This window comes from Siphateles boraxobius, unplaced genomic scaffold, assembly GCF_051911475.1.
Source record: "Siphateles boraxobius isolate OS27281-9 unplaced genomic scaffold, OSU_SipBor_1 57, whole genome shotgun sequence".
NCBI classification, from domain to species: domain Eukaryota; kingdom Metazoa; phylum Chordata; class Actinopteri; order Cypriniformes; family Leuciscidae; genus Siphateles; species Siphateles boraxobius.
This window is the reverse complement of record NW_027509183.1, coordinates 538,227-555,989: the sequence shown is the minus strand read 5'-3', so window position 1 is coordinate 555,989 and position 17,763 is coordinate 538,227. Positions and strand designations below refer to the sequence as shown.

At 38.1% G+C, this 17,763-nt stretch overlaps 1 protein-coding gene and 1 long non-coding RNA gene across 6 annotated transcripts; one reads left to right on the top strand and one right to left on the bottom strand.

Annotated features, from left to right (window-relative positions):
* Positions 1 to 2,847: 2,847 nt before the first annotated feature.
* Positions 2,848 to 12,003, top strand: lhx2b (LIM homeobox 2b). Of its 5 annotated transcripts, XR_013195692.1 has the most exons (7): positions 2,848 to 3,531; positions 3,780 to 3,942; positions 5,226 to 5,428; positions 6,531 to 6,901; positions 9,697 to 9,902; positions 10,590 to 10,942; positions 11,082 to 12,003. XR_013195692.1 is itself a non-coding variant. In XM_077206868.1 (6 exons), exons 2-6 carry the CDS (start codon positions 3,823 to 3,825, stop codon positions 10,878 to 10,880), a joined length of 1,191 nt encoding a protein of 396 aa, XP_077062983.1. In that variant the 5' UTR covers positions 2,849 to 3,531; positions 3,780 to 3,822; the 3' UTR covers positions 10,881 to 12,003. The 5 variants fall into 5 exon arrangements, 3 of the variants coding, with proteins under 3 accessions (XP_077062983.1, XP_077062984.1, XP_077062982.1); XR_013195691.1 differs by having other exon boundaries at positions 2,849 to 3,942; XM_077206868.1 differs by having other exon boundaries at positions 2,849 to 3,531; positions 10,590 to 12,003.
* Positions 11,458 to 16,899, bottom strand: LOC143715225 (uncharacterized). Its single transcript, XR_013195693.1, has 2 exons — positions 16,709 to 16,899; positions 11,458 to 11,971 (listed from the first exon to the last, which is right to left on the bottom strand). It is a non-coding gene; the product is annotated as an uncharacterized LOC143715225 (long non-coding RNA).
* Between the last annotated feature and the right edge of the window lie 864 nt (positions 16,900 to 17,763).

Below are 17,763 nucleotides of genomic sequence, written 5' to 3'. Positions count from 1 at the left end.
GCTATTACTATTGGCTACTACACCACCGCTGTTCAGATCAGCTTAATTGGCCCCAATCATGATTGCCAGGCCTGTGGCAAATTGTCACTGGTATATTTGTCACTCTACATAAACAGTAGCTGCACCTGTTTCTCTTCTGTCAGCTCAGACCAGTGTGTAATTTTTTTTTTTTTTTTGGAAAGGATGGCGGGTATAGCCTAAATATTTGTATCAGCGGACAAAAGTGTGTTCATTTCCCACAATTGGAAATTTTAGCACACTTATCCTACTGCAAAAACAAGTTATATGTTAAGGGCCATCCTGCTGTTTTATCTTGCATTTCCGTCTTCTTCTTATTAAACTGCTGTGTAATACAAACAATTGATGGAATTTACGTGGAAACAGGAATATTTCGACAATGTCACACATCAGTAATAGTTCAATTGTTAGAAAATTAAGGGTTAAATTTCATCATATAATTTCATCGTAAAGCGTTTGAATGCTTCAGACAAGCAGCAGTGACATATCTTTATTCAATGAGCTGAACCCGTGTCATACCCTTCAAGAACATTACTAACTAATGACTATCGATTACATCCTTAAAATAGCTATGCCATCACTATGAGCCACATACAATCAAAGGTCAGTTTTTAAAGAATGTTTGTTAGTTTCTTCGTCTGCAGCACTGAGTTAAAATACACAATTCCCAGCGGTTACATTTCCCAGCACTGTGTGTGTGTGTGTTTGTGTGTGTGTGTGTGTGTGTGTGTGTGGAGCTCGAGATCTTGTCAAAAAGCCAGGTGTTTGTTTATAAGACACAAGCTGATAATGTGTCTGAGTTAATGCCATCCTTAATCTGTTGTGCCTCTCGGAAACATACTCTCAGGTTGTCTTATTGGAGGGCGCAGAAGCTTTTTGAAGATTAAACAAGAACCCATGACGATTTAACAGTCTTATTTTGAGCAAATAACAAGCTCTTTTCTTATAGCTTCTTGAAATAGGGATTTCGATTTAAACGTGGCATTCAATGACTTTGTTTACTGTAATTTAGGTTTAAAAATGTTACAAAGAGACTCAATATTAAACTTAATATTATAAACAGAATTGCCCAGCATTTTCAGTATTTTGGCCCCTTACAGGATTTCAAAACTTTTGCACAAAAATATTTGCACCGTTTTTTTTCGTGCAACCTACAAAGCCGTGTCACTAAATGTAAAGAGGAAGCCGAAAGCAAATGCGCCTGCTGTTCTAACAAACAAAGTTTGAGTGTTTGTTATTAAAACTTTTATTCTTTAAAACTATGTTTTTAATTTTGATAAAGCAAGTTTATGTATTGTGAAAGCTAACAAACGGACTTCATAATAGACCTACAACATATAAAATAACTTAAACATTTTTACGGAGGATCAAAGCTATATTAACTCTGCCATGCAGTGCCATTTAAAAATCAATTGATATTTGCTTCGAACTCTCATATGTTAAAACACGAGTCACGTGGGGGCTGTATGAATTTGTCTCCCACTGGCTTGTTTCTGAGGTCCGCTGCTCTCTAGGGCTCGAAATTAATACTGTCTCGCCAATTAAGTTCAGAGCGCCAATTAAGAGTGCTTTATGAATTCTTAGCGTAAAAACAAATCCAAAAACTTAAATGAGCAACTGAAAACACCATCGCAAAAATTAGTTCAAAATATCAAATAAAAATGTGACTAAACTTTGATATATCCTCAAAATTAAATTTATTTCGTGCTTCGGTCCGTTTTCCTTTCGTCACCTGTATGGTCCACATATAAGAGAAGTGTCTCTCTTTGCGTTGTTAGAATAATCACCTATTATACTGGATGGACTGAATAAGTAAAACAAATATGTGGCCTTTTCGGATTTGGAAGCAGTGGCTCACAGCAGTCTATGAGGTACAAAAGAGGGCGGCCATCAATAATGGATGATCCGAGATATTCATTGCTTTCTAAACACTCACCTCATAGAGATTTTTTTAAAGAACGAGTATAATAGTCTATATCAATGAAAGCTTATTTTAGGAGTTTTTGGAGAAAATAAAATGCTCACAGAATGACAATAAAAAAATAATAATTCAAATGTGAAAAATATGAATGTGAGGAAATCATGCACATGAAATAATTATTATTAGTAATTATAATGCATCTTCGACGACGTTTTTTAGAGGAATACTATTTAAAAGGGGCAAAAGGAAGGTTAGATTGAGGAAACAGCCGAATTCACTGTGACACTGACGTTAATTGCTCTTCTCACAGAGACTCTGAGTTGTACATCCAGTGCTGTCAGTAAGACAGAGGCTATTCCCGCTCTTCTGGATCCTTTTGTTTTAACCAGTCACGGGGATCTGTCCGGGGCCGAGGTGTTTGGTAAAGCAGATCAGTCCGAAAACAATGGGTTCAAGCCAAAGTTAAAAAGAAAATAAATTATTATGATCATATCGCACTAGATATGCATCGCATATAAGACATAGGCGCATAAAAAGTAAGCTTATGGAATGAAATCAAATCACAAATCGGAGCGATTCTCTTGTCACTTAAGACAAAGACGTGGTATGTCGATTTCACGAAAGTTAAATATCTCACTGCACGTCAAAATAAAAACAAGTCGTTCATATTAAGGCTAATGTTTACAAAAAATAAAGCAATTGAAACTGTCCAAAGTATTAAAGCTATGTAGCCTATATATATATATATATATATATATATATATATATATATATATATATATATATATATATATATATATATATATATATAAAAAATAATTGGAAAAATATAATTTGAGAAAGTCTTGAGTTACCATCAAATTATGGTCCAGCTGACATTAAAATCCCTGCAACAATTCGATACAGCGAGTAGCCTATATCAAGAGTTCGAACAGCCAATAATCACGAACGGAACGGCGTGACGTCAAAGTCCCGGTAGAAAAGGCGCGTTGGGTTTGCTCACGTTTGGAGAGGGAAGAGCGCAGGGAACCTCACTGTCTTCACTGGATTATACAAACCAAAAGTGTCCTCAACTCCTCCTTCTCAATCGTTTACAGGCTGATCCTACTGCATTCGGGACGAGCAACAACAGGCTCTTATCACAGCAACAGCTCTATAGGCTATGTCAGGACAACCATCTCATTTGTTAGAGCAAACCTTTGAGCTGATTTTTACCCGTATCCAAGCTGAAGCCTACTGAAGTTGGACATTTTTGGTGTGTGTGTATGAGAGAGAGAGAGTGTGTGTGAGATGACAAACTGTCGTGGAGGAGGATGAAGATATAACCACTTGCAGAATCTGAATCGTCACTGTAGTCGTTCCTCCCAAGCATTTCGGGATTATATATTTTTATTCTTCGGCGATGCAATAACGGATTGTTTTTGTGTTATGAGCGGCAGCAGACACGCTCCAAGACTGATTTCTGAAAAGACAAGAAAGAAAAACTGAGATCTAACACTGGCAAATGCACGTCCAAAATGTGGTAACTGAAAGTTACTCAGGAAGAAATAGGAGGGTCCAGTGTCACACATGTAGAGGGGCTTCGGTAGCTGGTATGTCCTCAAAGCTCCGGAATGCTCTCATAGGCTAAACCGATCCTGTATCGGGTGCATGCTCTGCTATCTCATCCTCTGATGCATTTCAAAGAATCTATCAGAATAAGGAGTTGACATTTCTGATAAACGAATAGCGTTTAGAGCGATCAGATTCTCCGAACGGGAATTATTTAGCGTGTGAGAGAAAGAGGTCATATGAACTGCACAGGGCTAGAAGTGCGTCTCACGGAAATCTTGGGTTGCAGATCTGACGGAAACACGTGCTATTCGGTCTCATCTGCGGCAACGATGCTTTTCCACGGTCTGCCTGGAGGCGAGATGCATGGTGTTCTGGAAGAAATGGAGCGGAGAGGAAAGAGCGACTCGGCGACTATCAGCTCGGCTATAGATATGGGGGAAACAGAGACGGTAGGAGAAAGCCATGCCTCTCGCTCCAGGCGCTTGCTTGGAAATTATAACAGCCTATGTTAACTGAACCGTTATCCAAACAGTGGTATAGAGGCCCATAGATGGGATTCGATCTTGTGCATTTAAACAAACTTCAAACTTCCGCGAAAGCAAAATTACAGGCCTGGTCTTCAACGCATTGCTTGTAAATCTTTTGCCATGGGTGGATTGCAAATTGTTTTAGAAAGCTGCGATAGGCTATACTACAATAGGCCTTTCAGTTTTTAATGGGGTACAATTCAGTTTAATTTCAACTGATTATTCGATACAAATTATGAAATATCAATGCATTAGCGAGCAAGAAAATCCCTGTTCGGTTTTGCACAGATACTGACATTTATAAGAAAATTCCTATTTTACAAATCCTTATGCAGGACTGCTCAACTTTAAGAGATGAGAAATTCATAATTTAAAAATGCATTTCTTTTTTCATAACATTTGAGTGAGTTAATTATGATAAAATAATTATCAGTCGTTATAATTGAACTTAAATAAATTGACAGTGTTTTGGGCCGTAATATCTGTGATTACCAACAAAAAAGAGACTGTGTAGAACCTTACGGTTAATTCCTTTGCCATAAAATTACTTCTTAACAGTTTCTTTGCCAGCAATCAACTTTGAATGCTTAAAACTATTTAAACATTCTAACACTGCATCTTATTTTTTTTACACAGGCAAACCCAACATTACAAATAAAGTAATTATTAAGAACAAAATAATATATTTATTACACACGTATATAACTGTTTTATATATAATAGCCTATCATACGAGTGTGTTTGCAGTGTATTTAAGACCACACAACACGCCGAACGTAAACACAATAAAACGAGCGCAGTCTTTGATTAATTTGTTTACATAATTCTCACATTTTTCCAAAATTGTGCCTTTGTTAATAAAAAAAATAAAAAACATGGAGGCATGCATAATCAATTCTTGCAGTTATTTCCTTTTTTTATCCATGGTTTTCCGTTGTAACTGGAAACATTAAATACTTATCAATGGTGAATATACACTTCTGTATTCTGAATTTGATCTCACGCCCCTCCCATTCTGTACAGAAGTGAACACTTCATTCTTTAGACATTTTTAATCAGCAAATGGGTAAAGTAGACAGTATAAAGTTTACAGAACACTTTAGATACACACGATGTAGGCTATTTGATCTTTTACCAATATGCCATTAAATGATTTGTAAAGCATTAGAGATAATGTTGTCGTGTGATTGTGTTTGTTTGTGCAGAACATGCCTTCCATGAGCGGGGACCGGCTGGCTCTGTGCGCCGGCTGCGGAGGAAAGATCTCGGATCGCTATTACCTGCTCGCCGTGGACAAGCAGTGGCACATGCGCTGTCTGAAGTGTTGCGAGTGTAAACTCAACCTGGAGTCTGAGCTCACCTGCTTCAGCAAAGACGGAAGCATCTACTGCAAAGAAGACTATTACAGGTGAGCAACTCGCCTCCTTCGCTTCAAGAGTGACGTTATCATTGTGGATACATAATTAAAAGGCTAAATTTGTTGCAGCAAAATACTTACTTTTTGTCTGTAAAATATATTTGGTGTGTGTGACGTGATTTCGTCATTAGCCTATAAAATGTAATAACCCAGACAAGAAGTAACAAATTTTATTGTATATATATATATATATATATATATATATATATATATATATATATATATATATATATATATATATAGGCCTATATTTTTTTTTTGTAGACGATATTAATGGATGTAAACACGTCGTTAGCTTAAATTAAATTGATTAGTAAAATACAGAAACTAATGATATTATCCTCAAGGCATGGTTTTTCCCTAAAATTGAACGTTTTTGTTTAACGAAACATCCTGTATAGCAAAATGCCAGATTTTTTTTGTCTAGATAGTGCTACTTGTGAAGACGTCATGATGCAATTTAATAATTGCGTTTAATTCAATAATCCAGAAACTAGCCTAACGTAAAAAAATATATTCCCGAGTTGTGTCTGCATATATTTTGCAGTGTAAAGTGATTTTCAACGTCATTATAAAACTAAAAAAATCCAGAGACGATTTACTTGATCTTAACATTTTCTTTGTTGGAAAAAAAGAAAGCAGTTAAACCAAAAGCGCCTCACTGTGTGATGTTTGGATATTTATCTGACCGTGCACTGATTCTGTATGTAATTGTACAATTTAATAATCAGAGGGAGGCGAGAGGCCTATTAAGATAATCATATAAGTGAAGGATTTACTAATTTCCACGATCAAATTAGGCTCCGGCACACGTCAATCTAAATTGTAGGTTATTTAACAATAATTTATTAGCGAGACTGAACTCCACTGCACGAGTTAACTCTATTTGTTCATGCATCCTGCTGTTTGAGGCCTGATAGTGCACGTGCTCTCCTCTTCAACGTGTATTTCAGATACCCAATAATTTACAAATTACAATTCCATCCAAAGGTTATTATGAGAAGCAGCTCATTTAATGTCAGGCCGGTGAGTGGTGGGCTCACCTTCTGGTTGAAGTGATCTGAAAGGTCACAGCTGCTCTATTCTCCCGCAGAAGGTTTTCGGTGCAGAGATGTGCCCGGTGCCACCTCGGGATCTCGGCCTCGGAAATGGTCATGAGGGCCAGGGATTTGGTGTACCACTTGAACTGTTTCACCTGCACGACTTGCAACAAAATGCTGACGACTGGGGACCACTTCGGCATGAAAGACAGTCTGGTGTACTGCAGGCTACACTTTGAAACTCTCATCCAGGGAGACTTCCCCACGCATTTCAATCACACGGATGTAGCGTCTAATAAAGGACTGGGCAGCACGGGCCCTCTAGGACTGTCTTATTATAACGGCGTGAACACGGTGCAGAAGGGCCGGCCCCGAAAGAGGAAGAGCCCTGGGCCCGGAGCGGACTTGGCTGCTTATAATGCAGGTGAGAGCATTATTGGCGTTTTGCTGTTGCTGGTTAACTGTTATAGTTTTATTTCTTGCATTCTTTTTATTTTCATTTGGCACGAGGTGCAAGCCGATTTCCTATCTGATGTTGCAAAACTTTTTTAAGAGCGCGTAGTAGCCTAATATATAGGCTACTAACCGCATTTTCGTGGAATTTACAGGTTTTTCAAACTTTTTGGGGTGCACTAGCCTACTAACGAAATCGTTTCAGAGCAAGACAAAGGAAGAAACCAGGCCAACTGCATGATGACTTTACAAAAGCAACTAGGCCTATACAGTGAAATTTCGTTTAAACAATATCTACTATTAACTACCGCTATTTTGTACAACATTTGCGACTGTTAGAAATTATTGTATGATTAATTAATTGCAACCACACATGCAATAAATAAACTGTTTTCTAATACGAAAATCAGCCGGGAAATATTTAAAATAGCATTCCCTAAATGCAGTCCTCGATGAGAAAAATGAAAAGTTTGTTTAGATAATATATATATATATATATATATTGAGGCCTTATATATATATATATATATATATATATATATATATATATATATATATATATATATATATAAACTGTAGCCTATTATTTTTTTGCTATTGTTTTGGTTTTTTAGACACCGTCTTTCTAATCAGTTTGAGAAGATACTTACGTTTATGAAGCATGTGGTGATGTTTTTTTTTTTACGAAAGCCCGCTATCCTTAATTAGCAATATAGCATAGTAGCCTAATTCATTAAACGTGTCATCTTGTATTTACAGTGTAGGCCTATTTTAAATACAAAAGTTTTGCCCAAGAAACGAGAAATAATATAGGTTCACCTGTTTACTACATAAAAGGAAAAAATGCGCCACTTTTTAAGACGATCGACACCCAACACAGATTTCTATTTAAGCACTCGAGCTTGTGCTGAACAATTTGGAACAACGTGACTTGTTCGCTCGGGCATTTCGGGCCCCTCAGCGGGGCATTTGGGCCCCTGCTTGAGGACCAAACAGAGGAATGATGACGACTACAGAGACTGACAAGTGGAAAATGGCTTAGATGCTAGTCGAGACCTCCAGAAGATTAAATACAAGTGAAAGAAAGAAAGAAAGAAAGAAAGAAAGAAAGAAAGAAAGAAAGAAAATCTTCGGCTTTTCCAGGCAAATTCAGACGAATTAATTTACCCTCTACAAAAAGATCAATCAAAAACGACGATATAGTCCTTTTCTTCACGAATATTCAAGTAGTATATAATGCAAAATATTCTGGCATAAGGCGATATACAGAATTAATGAACGAAATGATAATAAAAAAAAATGTAGAATCGTTTATGAGTCAGATTATGTCCTGGTCTATATCGCATGCTATTATTTAAGACTACAACTAGTTTATACAATACAAGTTTAACAGGAGTTTTCATTATATCTCCAGGCTCTATTTCCACTAATAATGTGTAAATGCGATGTTTTCTTTATCACTTATACTCAAATTGTCTGGTTGCTTTGTAAATCTTGTTGTCTAGGGATCGTTAATTGAAGTTGGCAAAAGTATCACAACAACTGCGGTCTTGTTTGGTGGAATAACCCGCTTGTGAAGAATTGTTAAAGGAAAGTCAAATGAAAGTTTTTGAAATCAGATCAACCGTTTTGACAACACAGGAGTTAACCAGAGTGAGTGAACTTTGCTGTCTCTCTGACACAGTCAGATCATTGCTGCCCCCATCAGCTCACACTTTAAACAACAGCACTAATACAAGGACTGCAAGATCAAACCCTGAGAAATAAGAACAATAAAGACAGCTTTTTAGTATTGCAATGCTACAGTTACTAAGTACACATAAATAATTCTGTGTTCCGTAAAGATAACGGTTCTTGACGTGTATCACTGTAGTAAAGGTGACAGTATTTCTCAATGGCCATATTTATATCAGGAAGAAACATTTGTTCGCCATGTGCGGCGTTGTAAAGCATTCAAGGTTAATTATCTGAAGTGTTGATCAGACCATTTTCAATGACTAATATTTGTAGTTGTCAGAGAAAACATAATTCTGAACTGTCATGCGTCTAGCAACACATAAACTTCTGCCAAGAATTTGGAACTGGCGCAAACACATTTCTGACACATTCAGAAGGGCCTATCTACTAAACACTTGTGTCCAAAGATGGATAGTGTGGGCTTTTTCCACCATCAAATCCTAGACATCATAAAAACAGAAACAAAGATAGAGCCATATGTGGGGGGTGGGGATGCTATAAAACCGGGTAAACCCACCAGTGCTGAGCACGTTGATTTTTACATGAAAAAGTGAAATAAATTATAATGCAGACTTGCATGCTTTAAAACATTTGCATTTCGAATCAGATGTGTTTTATAATAAAGAAAAAAAGAGCATGATGTAAGACTACAGCATAATGCAGATTATTATGCATGCAGTAAGTTGCAAACACAGCAACATGATGGTGCTGTTGCTGCTTTATGTGGTCAGATTCAAGACTAACACATTGTTGTGGAATCGAAGAAACCTCCTCATTCTCACCACAGCGTTCTGTCTGTCATCAGATCCAGTGTATTTACTGTTTGCTCAGTGAAGGAGCTTCAATAAAAGACCCATTGTGTTTAGGCTTTCTGCACTTATTCAAAGTGGAACTCCACTATTAAAAAAACTTAATTTGCATGTCAAGTTTTAATACTGTAGTTCAGCTATTGAAATGTTTGGACTATAAAACACTTTGGGATCAATATCAGGACCATAGCTAATCGATTGTCTGTTTTTCTTTATTCAGCTTTGAGCTGCAATGAGAATGATGGCGATCCGATGGACAGAGACTCTCAGTACAGCTCCAGCCAGAAGACAAAGCGCATGAGAACGTCATTTAAACATCATCAGCTGAGGACCATGAAGTCGTATTTTGCCATCAACCACAATCCTGACGCCAAGGATCTGAAACAGCTGGCCCAGAAAACAGGTCTCACCAAGCGCGTCCTACAGGTCAGAAATCAATTGTTTTGGCTTATTGCAGTACAAGAGATGTTAGCTTTTATATAAACTAACATTTAGTCAAAAAGAGCATTTCAAATTCCTTCACTTCAGCAATAAATTCCTAGAGGAATGAAGATTGTGATCAAATGTAAATCACGTACCTGTTCTCCTCAATGGAATGATATTAATTTGCTTCTAACAAAAAAGAAATCTGAATTAATAACATGCACAAATAAAGCATTACGAACCTGGAAATAAAAGAAAACACTGGGAACACTTTAAAGTAAAGGTTCCATTAGTTAACATGAACTAACAATGTAAAATACTTTGAAAGCATTTATATGAATACATTATTAAAATGTTTTAATATTAATGGACCTGAGCTGACATGAACTAGCAATGAACAGTTGCATTTTTGTTAATATTAACAAAGATTAATAAATACTGTATAGTAAGGTCCCATTAGTTAATGCATTAACTAACAATGAGCAATGCATTTGTTTAAGTGTTACCCAGCTGTGTCAGATATCATTGAAACAAGAAAAAATGAAATGCATTTGGCTCACAAATGCTGTGGCAAAACAACCAGGGGACAACGGAAAGAACTAAAGAATTAAAAATAAGCCTCTTTGATGAGTAATGTTCGTCCCCTGAGCATCACGTCGTTCTCACATCTTCTGCCGTCTCGGTTTGCAGGTCTGGTTCCAGAACGCTCGGGCCAAGTTCAGACGAAACCTCCTGCGTCAGGAGAACACGGGTGTGGATAAGGCTTCGGACGGGTCGACCATGCCTGGAGGAACACCGTCTGGACCCGCCTCGGAGATTTCCAACGCCTCCATGAGCCCGTCCAGCACCCCTACCACCCTCACAGACCTGACCAACCCCACAATGCCCACCGTCACCTCCGTACTGACCTCTGTGCCAGGCAGCCTGGACGTTCACGAGTGCCGGAGTCCATCGCAGAGCACCTTGACCAGCCTCTTCTGATGCGCACACATTTGCACAGAGACACGTCACCTTCGTCTGCTTCCTCAGAAGAACATTCATGGGTGCGGCGTCTCAACAGCCATCGAAATCAGAAATCGTGCTTGCAAAGCATAGTACCGTTCTGACACAAATACTCATTCGCATACTACATCTGTCTGATACATAAACCAATCTACCTGGGCATCTTTTGTACCTTTACAGATGTGGCCAATCCAGACTTTACGAATGGAGAAAAACAAGACTCAGAGAAACTCTTTGTTTGGCCACGAGGCTCTTAAGAGTGTTGCATCTTTTGGCATCTGGATCTGTTGATAATAGTCTTTGAAACGACTGATTTGCATTTTTATTTTTCCATGCGTTTTCCCCAACCATGTTTACAGAGAGAGACTGAGCTGCAGTTTATGGGAAATTCATTTGTTTGTTATTTATGTTCATGCACAGGGGTCAGTGTGAGGAAACTGGATTATAATGTGAATAATTACGAGATGAGAACAGCGAAACTTAGCCCGACTGTCACGTGCCTTATCCTGCAGTGTAGTCACTGAAGCCCCTTTAGCAATGCTAAACCAACTACATCGGAAAATGTGTATTTTAATTTGTCGGATGATGAAAATGGTTGAGTAAATCACATGCACAGACACAGACACAGACACACACACACACACACATGCATACAGAGGAAGAACTGATAATTTACTCTCATTCCAACATATTACCTCACTCAGAAATCACTGGATCTGATAGCAGTACGTATGAAACCTGAGAACACGTTTCAATCTCACGAGACGACAAAATGCACTGGGAGGGAAAATGGCCGCGGAGAGTTTGTAAGAAGACAAACCTGGATCGCAGGAGTGTCATGCAACAGAGCTCATCACAAACACTGATTTATGAAATGAAACACTTCTTTCCCCTCATTCGGTTAGGTGATTTTTTTTCTCAACCATTAAGATGTGACAGTGTTGGAGACAGGGTAAATGTTTCCATGGTAACCAGAGGCTGCTTGTTGAAATGCTGTACAGTTTTGACAGATTATTGAGAAATTTCGAGTCCACTCCCTGCAGTATCCCCTTTGATGTAAATCTTCAGTTCTGTAAAAAATATTAAAAAAAATGAATCACTATTTTTTTGTGGTCCTCATTATTTCACCAATTTCAAAGCATTTAACAGAGTTATGGAAACACAGCAATGCACATTGTCTAGAACTCCAACGGCAAACACTAGACAATAATAGATTAAGATGAGGCCAGTTTGATCAGTGTTGTCATGGTAATTCATAACTGAGAATCTTAATGCATTTTGCTGTGATCTGATATTACACATCTTGTTACACACACTACATGCTTGCATTTAAACAAACATAAGTAAATTCATTAATATTAAGTTCTTCTTCTTCAAAAGAGAAATAACCAATCAAAAACACACTTCATAAGCAAAGCTTTTTGCAGCTTTATGATCAGAGGGATCTTGGTCCTGAACAGTATTTGGCTTTATCGCATGAATAATCTGATATAATATGAAAATAGCTTTGATTAAACATTTTAAAAGTAAAAATCTAAACTATCTTCTATACATAAAACCGAGGAACACAAATGCTTTATAGTAATATTAGATATAAAATAATTTAAACTTTTAACGTATTAAACGACAAGAAATGCGCTGAAAATGTAACGCATATCTTATGTTAAGTGTCTTGGGTTGTTGGTTTGGTTTTGTATGTTCTTGTACACTATGTGTGTTAGGCTACTTCTGAGCTGAAAACCTCTTGTGACTAGGAACCTGGAATTTATTAAGATAATTATTTTTAAATGGCTGAACAGTGGAGCATTTGGAATCTAACTTTATTACAGCCCATGAGAAATATATGGTCACCCAGTTCTGGATACCTGGATGTTTGGCACTCGCTCAATGGAAGCAGAAACGCTGCGGAGCTCCTGTTTTCACGCACATCAACACGTCGGTCTCGACATACAATGTTTCCCAGTGCAAACAAGGCCTTCAGTGAACATTAGGTCCGTGACTCTCCACGTCTCCGGTTTCTCTCGCCGCTGTTTGTTGAAGTGAGTGTGAGTGGGGTTGTGGAGTGGTCTGGCATGATGCCCACCGCTCGGGCTCCTGGAGGGCTGGCAGCCCGGGGTTGTAATGGGCTTATATGGGTGCCAAAGCCAGCCAGCCACCGTGGAAGCCAATGTGGTGCCCAGATGTACAACGCATTCCCACAAAAAGCCACACGATGAAGGCTTTAATAGAGAGAGAGCCTGCTATTTAAAACACACTACAGCCCTTTTGGAAATAGCTGGTCCAATAAACTTTAATATGGAATATTATGACTGTGCAGAATCCGATGCTCATCACATCGGTTTGGATGTTTGTGATGTGCCCTATACCTAGCGAAGACTTTAAGACTTTGCACAGTGTGGCCGAGTTTTTTTTGTTTTTTTGCAGATGTTACGTTATGGCGACAGGCTTCACCCAGATCTTTTCCGAAAGCTTGTTTTCTTTGTGCTCGAGCTGCCTGGATCTGACCTTGCCAATTGAAACTTTCAACTAACATACAATTAGAAATGCATAAGAATTGGCTCTTAACAAATCACTGAGATTAGAGGTTAAATAGCAGACAAGTGCACTATGCCAATCTCTGCTTGTGTTCACTTGGAAAATCTTACAATAAAAGAACTGAAAATACATTTAAAACTAGGGTAACACTTTACGAGGCTCCATTTGTTAACAGGAACTAACAATGAAAATTCTTCTAAAGCATGTATTAATCTTAATTTCAACATTTAATAACGAATTATTAAAATTAAAAAGTAGTATTAGTTAATATTATTTAATGGACCTGAGCTAACATAAACTGACTAACAATAAGCAATGTATATGTTATAGCACTTATTAATCTTTGTTAACATTAGTCGATACAAATATGACTGTTTATTAATGTCAATGCATTAACTAACATTAAATGATTTGACCTCATTGTAAAGTGATAGCATAACTTTTTATAATTGTGATGTTGGCAGATAAACATTAATTAAATCTAAAAAATCCATCACAAAACATGTGCAATTATAGTAGCAGATGGTAATTTCATGCTACTTTAATGTATTCTGTGATACTGAATGATTGATATTCTTAAAAAATATATATATATCATGGTATTTACATGGTACTTTAAAGAGAGTTGGGATGGGAAAATGGAACAAATAAGATGCTCCTTTTTTTGGTTGATTTTTGGTTGATTTTTGCTACTGTAGGGGTTGGTTATTCGAGAAAAATTATAATTATGGCATGTGTATGTTAAAAAGTACAGCTAGATGTAATTTTCTCCTTAATATAAGCAGTGCCTCCTAAGCAGTTATGACAGGAGATCCGCTCTGTGGAAGCAGCAATGCTTTTAGGCCTCACTCGCTGCATCGCTCATATCTTTGCCCAGGGCAAAGGATGGTCATTGCCTTTGGCTACGAAACCCTCAGCCCTTGGCAAAGCAACAGTCCACCCCTGTTCAGAGCAGACTGACTTCAGTCAACAACAAACTTAGCCCTGGCCTGGGCCATGCTTCGCACAGATCGGCTACAAGCTGCATTTAACCGTCCTCATGTAGCTGCTGGCAGACGCACTCGCTGTTGATTAAGAGCTTAATCTGATCTCAGATTTGCTAACAATAAATTCCAAGTAAATCTGAGTTCCTCAAATAGCTACTTACCTATGGTACGTTTACAAAAAAGAACCAACTTAAGCCAACTATGGTCGCAAGTTCTGTCGTTAACAGCATAGTTCAACGAGTTGGTCTTTCCCGAAACAATAGTTCCAACAAACATTCGCAAACAGCATCGCAAAGTTGTGTGGTTGGAACAACAGCTCTGGATCTGTGGTTAAAAGCAGAGTTTCTTGTCTTTATGACTAAATAAATCCTTATGTACAAGCTGACATTCAGTACAGTTTTATTTAGAATATATACAAGTGTCACTTACGTCTTTAAGTTAGTCAAGAGTTTTAAAGCTCTGTTTTTGAGGAGATTGAATCTGGAAATAAAGCAAAATAACTGAGAAAAATTAGAATTTGTCCTCAGATGCCATGTCCGTAATTTATAGCAAAAAAAAACTAGCATTAATTTGAACTCAAAAGAAGTTATTACTCCATGTGCATGAAACATGACACTCTTGACACTTAAAGTTGAAACCAACACTTAAACTGCAATTCATCACCTGGCCACTATGGACAGGCTCCAAAAGAGAGTCAATCCCATAAATGGGAAGTCACTTGAGTGACAGGTGGATTGCTGCCGATGTCACTACAAGCCGTTTGTTTTCTGTTAGCGCCACGTCATCTCAGCTAATCTGCCTCTTTGCCCATTTTAGTTGATCTGGGAGTGGCGCGCTGCCAAGATGGCGACGGCCCGCTCCGCCTACTTTGGGCTTAAAAAATGCTCTTCAGAAACCTATGGGTGACGTCACAGACACTACGTTCTTTTTTTTTACAGTCTATGGGTTGAACGCCAAAATTGCAACAATACAGTTTCAGGAAACAGTCGTGACTAGCTAGTTGATTTCTTCAACGATGCATCCTACTGTGGTAATTAAGAACTGAGTTAGGCCTTCGTCGTACGGAAAAGCACCACTAAATAGCAATTTAAGGTACTCTATGTAAAGGTGGGACAATCTTCATCCTTCCATGTATCCATTGCCGTGAAGGGAACCGTAAGACCAAGGACAATAACTTTAACAATAACTATTGAAGGAGTGGATTTTGGAATAAACTGCTGCTTCAATGTATATAATGAGTGATTAGAATCAAGGTATTAATCAATATTTTCCTTCTAAATATCAGATGAGTTGAATGACTTCTCTAGGCTTGTGAGATTTTACTTTGTTATAGAAGTTAAAGAAGAATGTTGATGTTTTGAGAAAACTCTCCAGTTTATAGCTAGAGCCTGGCCAAATCCAACCTTAGAAAAGCTTTGTGTTGGTGTGTGTGTTAGTATTATTGGTTACAGGTTAAGGAACCACTGGCATTATTGGAGATTGACCGAGTTGTTGTCATGATGGGTCAAACTTCAGGGTCCGAGTATCAGCTGCATAATCCATGGAGATATGCTTCAGTCTATCTGTATGTGTGGAAAATTACTATATTTATCTATTTCTTAGCCAATGAGAATCATTCAAACTGAAGCAAGAACGTAGCTTAGACCTTAGTGAAGGGTATAATTGCTGTGATCTTTGTAACTGTAAGCGGGGCGGCCTACAAACTCCTGTGTGAGTCTTGAAGCTGACTTCTGCTGATGAAGCTGCAAACTATCTTCAGTAAATTTTTTATTTTATTTACTATAATTCTGACTCCGGGGCTTCATTCATCATCTGGTTCTGGGTATTTAACTGGAAAACCACTTACACTATAGAATTGTAATAGATGCTTTAAAAGAACTTGAGCATTTAAAGTTGGCATAAAACTGAAGTTGCGATAGCCTATTCTTCCCTATTGTGATGTATATTCAATTGACATTGCTTCTCAAACAAGAACAAAAGTAGTGCGGGGCTTGATTTTGTTTATGAGGGATTAATTGGATGATTGTGGTTTGCTATTGGTGGATCTCATGTGAGTGACAGGTTGCCCCGCCCTCGTGCCAGTAAACAAGTCATCATTGGTCTGAATAGGCCGTTACCTATATATATTTATGCTCATAAGATTATTGCACTTTACCTTAGCGACATGCTTATCAAAATCACTGTAATCAGTTGATTATAGTCTGTCATGTGCTTTTTGTGAGTTGCCGCCTGTGTAGAGGCTCTGAATCCCACAGATCGGGCTGATGTGTGGTGGGTATTTTTTACCTGTCTGACTCTGCACTGCTGGGGCTCCTTCAACTTTAGCATGAGCTGCATGCGCTCTGGCTGGACTGGTGGGCATCATTAAACAGACAGCATTCATATTTCCTCTGCGAGTCATTCTCCAGCTCTGAGGGGAGTCCGCAGCGCCGAAACGCTTTCATCCGCAGAACACGCCACCACCTTGACACGGGCATTCACAACATACAACACGCCAGAACAAGCTGACCCGCAGCCCAGCGGCTGGGAAACACACACACTCTTTTTTTCATGTTATATGGGGTCTTTCCATAGACAATGATTTTTTTATCCACCAATATAAAACACCAAAGGGCTGGTTCACACAGAACGCGTTTTTGCTGTTAAAAACATGAGACGCAGGTCAGTGGAACGAAAAACGCGCTCTGCGTGAATAGCCCCTAATCTTACCCATCACAGAAAACTTTCTGCATTTACAATATTTTCAAAAAAACTTAACTTAGAATGATTTATAAGCCGTTTTCCTCATGGGGACCAAAATATGTCCCCAGAATGTAGCCTAGGGTTTACAAGGCACCAGTGTGACGCACGCGCGCACACACACACACGGCATTCTGAGCACTTGCATTATGTCAATTATTGAAGGATGTTCTCATGATATATTTATCATGTGGTGATAAGCGGTAAACACTCTGGCCTATGTGTAAAGCGAAGAGACTGATATTCCATTACAGCACATTAAATAAACATGCCATGATCAATTATTGATCTTTGACGAAGTTCATTAATGTGGTCAGTGTAAAGCGTTTATATCTGAAGCATATTTACGGCTGTGAGATTCAACCTGTCTGCTGCTTTTAGTTCGTGATGTACAGTAATTATCTGATCAGGTGATTAAAAACACCAATAGTGCGTAACTGATACTTTGCCTTGAATATGATGGAAGGATGAGGTGATTATGATGTCACTATATTTTCCACAAAATGGGAGGCATTAGCTTTATAAATATTATTTGATCAAAAATAACAGTAATATTGTGAAATATTATTGCAATTTAAAATACCTGTTTTCTATCTGAACAT